A 4561-nucleotide genomic window follows, 5' to 3' on the forward strand; every position below is an offset into this window, starting at 1 on the left:
AAAGCATAATGCGAGTGTGTGTGCGTGTGCGTGTGCGTGCGTGTGTGTGTGTGTGTGTACCTCTGCTATGTGTATGCATCCTGTTTCTGCCTTGACCGTGTTCCTCTCAGACATGCTGATTGGAGTGGGCATTGGCTGTCTGATGCTTAACAACGAGCCAGTGGTGACGGTACGTCTGCTCTTAGCTTCAGTACCCTTTCATATATATATATACACACACACACACAGTTGAAGTCAGAAGTTTACATAAACCTTACCCAAATACATTTATACATTCCTGACATTTAATTATAGTACAATTCCCTGTCTTAGGTCAGTTAGGATCACCACTTTATTTTGAGAATTTGAAATGTCAAAATAATAGTAGAGTGATTTTTCAGCTTTTATTTCTTTCATCACAGTCTCAGTGGGTCAGAAGTTTACATACACTAAATTATTATTTGGTAACATTGCCTTTAAATTGTTTAACTTGGGTCAAACATTTCAGGTAGTCTTCCACAAGCTTCCCACAATAAGTTGGGTGAATGTTGGCCCATTCCTCCTGACAGAGTTCTTGTAACTGAGTCAGGTTTGTAGGCCTCCTTGCTCGCACACGCTTTTTCAGTTCTGCCCACATATTTTCTATAGGATTGAGGTCAAGGCTTTGTGATGGCCACTCCAATATCTTGACTTTGTTGTCCTTAAGCCATTTTGCCACAACTTTGGAAGTATGCTTGGGGTCATTGTCCATTTGGAAGACCCATTTGCGACCAAGCTTTAACTTCCTGACTGATGTCTTGTGATGTTGCTTCAATATATCCACATCATTTCCCTTCCTCATAATGCCATCTATTTTGTGAAGTGCACCAGTCCCTCCGGCAGCAAGGCACCCCCAGAACATGATGCTGCCACCCCCGTGCTTCACGGTTTGGATGGTGTTCTTTGGCTTGCAAGCCTTACCCTTTTTCCTCCAAACATAACGATGGTGATTATGGCTTAACAGGTCTATATTTGTTACATCAGACCAGAGGACCACTCTCCAAAAAGTACGTTCTTTGTCCCCATGTGCAGTTGCAAACCGTAGTCTGGCTTGTTTATGGCGGTTTTGGAGCAGTGGCCTCTTCCTTGCTGAGTGGCCTTTCAGGTTATTTCTATATAGGACTTGTTTTACTGTGGATATAGATACTTTAGTACCTTTTTCCTCCAGCATCTTCACAAGGTCCTTTGCTGCTGTTCTGGGATTGATTTTCACTTTTCGCACCAAAGTACGTTCACTGAGTTAGAGGCACTGAGTTTAAAGGTAGACCTTGAAATACATCCACAGGTACACCTCCAATTGACTCAAATGATGTCAATTAGTCAGAAGCTTCTAAAGCCATGACATTTTCTGGAATTTAGGCACAGTCAACTTGGTGTATGTAAACTTCTGAGTCACTGGAATTGTGATACAGTGAATTATATGTGAAATAATAGTTGGAAAACTTACTTGTCATGTACAAAGTAGATGTCCTAACCGACTTGCCAAAACTATAGTTTGTTAACAAGAAATTTGTGGAGTGGTTAAAAAACGAGTTTTAATGACGCCAACCTAAGTGTATGTAAACTTCAGACTTCAACTGTATGTATATATGAGCTGAGTTTGTAATTGGGTGTCATAAACATTTGTAGAGAGGTAGTGACCAGAGAAATGTCTTTGTCTGAAGTGTGTAGGATAGGAGAGTTTTATCAGGAAATAAATGAAAATGTTTATCAATGAGAGAGAATAGCAGCCGTCCCGATATTGAACTCTGTGCAACACCTTTTTTCAATTTCCACGTGATTGGACTGGTATTACCCTATTTCACCCCCCCCCTCTAATCCCCACCCCCTAGTTTGAACCTGCAGGTTTGTTGACCTGGGTTCTAGCAGGTTCTCTGGGTCTCTCTCTGGTCCTCTCCTTCATCCTAGTTCCTCTGCACTGTTTCCACATGGGCCGGTCCTATGGAATCTTCCTCCTGCTCTTCTACGCGGTCTTCCTCCTGGTTGCGCTGCTCACTGAGTTTGGCTTTATCCACACCGGAAGCCAGTAAGGGATGTAAGGCATGGACCAGTCTGGTGGAGCTGCCTGTGAGTACTGACAAGACTGTCTGAGACCTGAGTGACTTAAAGCCAATAACACTGGGCCTTAATTGAATTGGAGCAAATCACCCTGTGGCTTTACTTTAGTCTGTTTGCACTGACTGTATTTTTATATTGCTATTAGCTGTTACTTGAGAACAGCTTCTCTTCCTGGGGTCCACACAAAACAATTATACAGAAATGACTGTAGGGACAATTGTTCTTACAGGCAACATCCCGTGAATCTTATGTGAAAGCAACACTGTTTTAAAAGTAACCCATATACCAACACGGAGAAGAAATACATTAAAAAGCTGCAGTAGCACTAGGGAATTATCTCCTTTAAATCAATGTGAATGCAGTGTCTCCTATCTTAGTGAGACACACTGCTATATGTAATGGTTGTGAGTAAAATTGTCAAATGTGCTCTATGCGTTTTATGGCATAGAAATACCTATATAGTTCCAACTTCTGAAACATGAAACAGTAGGGGGCAGCTGTTAAAATGATTTTACTTTACGTAGTAGCTTCAAACATTGTTTAAAAAAATGTTTCATTAAGAAATAGTTCTTTACCATGACAGATGTATGATGGATATAGAGGTAATACATTACTGCCCCTGATAGATATTTGCACCTTTGGTAAAGGATGCTGTTAGGAGAACTTTGTCTGGACTGTGTGTATATGTGTTAAAGGAACTGAGCTCCAGGTAGATCACAAGTCCCTAGTGAACTCCGTTAAACAGCTTAACTGAAAAGAACATACTGAGCGGGGTTCAGTCTGGTTTTAGCACCACAACTGCAGCACAATGTTGCTTTTTATCATTGATTTATCAAAGGCATTTGATTCAGTTGACGAACAGTTCCTAAACCAATATGTACATGCTGACAATCACAAGTCTAGATTAATAGAGGTGTGCCCCAGGGTTCCATTTTAGCCCCTGTGTTGTTCTCAATGTGTATTAATGATTTGGGAAATGGGATGCAACCAGTAAAGCTGCATCTATATGCAGATGATAGTCATATATTCATGTGCACCTTCTCTGGTTCAGGCTGTTGAAGAGCTCCAGACTGCTTTTCAGTCACTTTTGGCCTCAAACTGGTATTGAATGTATAAAAAAAACTAAATTCATGACCTTTACCAGAACTAGCACTCAGCCAGAGAAGGTTAGCATTGTCACATCTGGTGGCTTATCCATTGAAAAAGTGTCATCCTTCAAATACCAAGGTATATGGTTGGATGACATGACCTTTAAAGTTCATTTGGATAATCTTGTGAGGAAGCTTAAATTGAAATTGGAGTTTTATTTTTGTAATAAGGCTTGCTTCCCGCTTATCGCCAGAAAGCAGATTGATCAGGCCACTTTTCTCTTTGTAATTGATTATGGTGACTTGTTGTATATGCACGCAGCCTCCTCTGTCATGCATCCTTACTCTTTATTACAAATGCCAAGTCACTCACCCACCAATGTGGGTTGGACTTCACTTAATATGCGCAGAAAGCTAAATTTGTATGTGTTCATCTACAAAGCATTAACTCTGTAGTCTGGTCTCCTTCTCCGCCAGCAGTTACCGGGCCTGCTAGGTGATTGCTACTTACAGGGACATGGAATAGTCTACAACCAAAGCTTCATCTAGATATGTTAGGGCCACTGACTTAATAAATCAGGAAGACTGTTACAGGAGTGTAGATGCTTTTTTTTCATGTTGAATTGATGTATGTTTTAATTCTAATATATTGATTGTTTGTAGCTGCCTTATTGTCAAAGTCTCCCTTGAAAAAGAGACTCTGGGTCTCAATGGGCTTTTCCTGGTTCAATAAAGGTTCTTATGACTCATGTGTAGGTTCTGAGATGTTGATTGTGTATGGTCTCTGTTAAAGATCTAAATAAAACCATCCATGTAACAACCAGGTGTTGTCTATAGCCATATCTCAGGGCTATAGGTAACAACCAGGTGTTGTCTATAGCCATATCTCAGGTCTATAGGTAACAACCAGGTGTTGTCTATAGCCATATCTCAGGGCTATAGGTAACAACCAGGTGTTGTCTATAGCCATATCTCAGGGCTATAGGTAACAACCAGGTGTTGTCTATAGCCATATCTCAGGGCTATAGGTAACAACCAGGTGTTGTCTATAGCCATATCTCAGGGCTATAGGTAACAACCAGGTGTTGTCTATAGCCATCAACCAGGTGTTGTCTATAGCCATATCTCAGGGCTTGTCTGAGCCCGAAGTCTCCCAAGTGGTGCAGCGGTCTAAGACACTGCATCTAAGTGCTTGAGGCGTCACTACAGACACAGTGGTTCAAATTCAGGCTGTATCGCAACCGGCTGTGATTGGGAGTCTCAGGACGACGCACAATTTGCCCAGTATCGTCCGGGGTAGGCCATCATTGTAAATAAGAATTTGTTCTTAGCTTATTATTTTTATTTAACTAGGCAAGTCAGTTAAGGTAGCTATGCAAATGCACGTGACAAAGTGA

At 41.2% G+C, this 4561-nt stretch overlaps 1 protein-coding gene across 4 annotated transcripts in view; it reads left to right on the plus strand.

Annotated features, from left to right (window-relative positions):
• The window catches only part of LOC124036392 (mitochondrial sodium/calcium exchanger protein-like), a 37780-nt gene that overhangs the window by 14064 nt on the left and 19155 nt on the right, over positions 1–4561 (plus strand). For 2 of the 4 annotated variants that reach the window (XM_046350925.1, XM_046350927.1), the window contains exons 14-15: positions 111–169; positions 1851–3913. In XM_046350925.1, coding sequence (XP_046206881.1) covers positions 111–169; positions 1851–2048 — 257 coding nt within the window. In that variant the 3' untranslated portion in view covers positions 2049–3913. Of the gene's footprint in view, positions 1–110; positions 180–1850; positions 3914–4561 lie in introns of those variants that run through there. The other 2 variants (XM_046350926.1, XR_006838908.1) reach the window with 2 other exon arrangements.

The sequence above is a fragment of the Oncorhynchus gorbuscha genome, linkage group LG05 (assembly GCF_021184085.1).
Source record: "Oncorhynchus gorbuscha isolate QuinsamMale2020 ecotype Even-year linkage group LG05, OgorEven_v1.0, whole genome shotgun sequence".
NCBI classification, from domain to species: domain Eukaryota; kingdom Metazoa; phylum Chordata; class Actinopteri; order Salmoniformes; family Salmonidae; genus Oncorhynchus; species Oncorhynchus gorbuscha.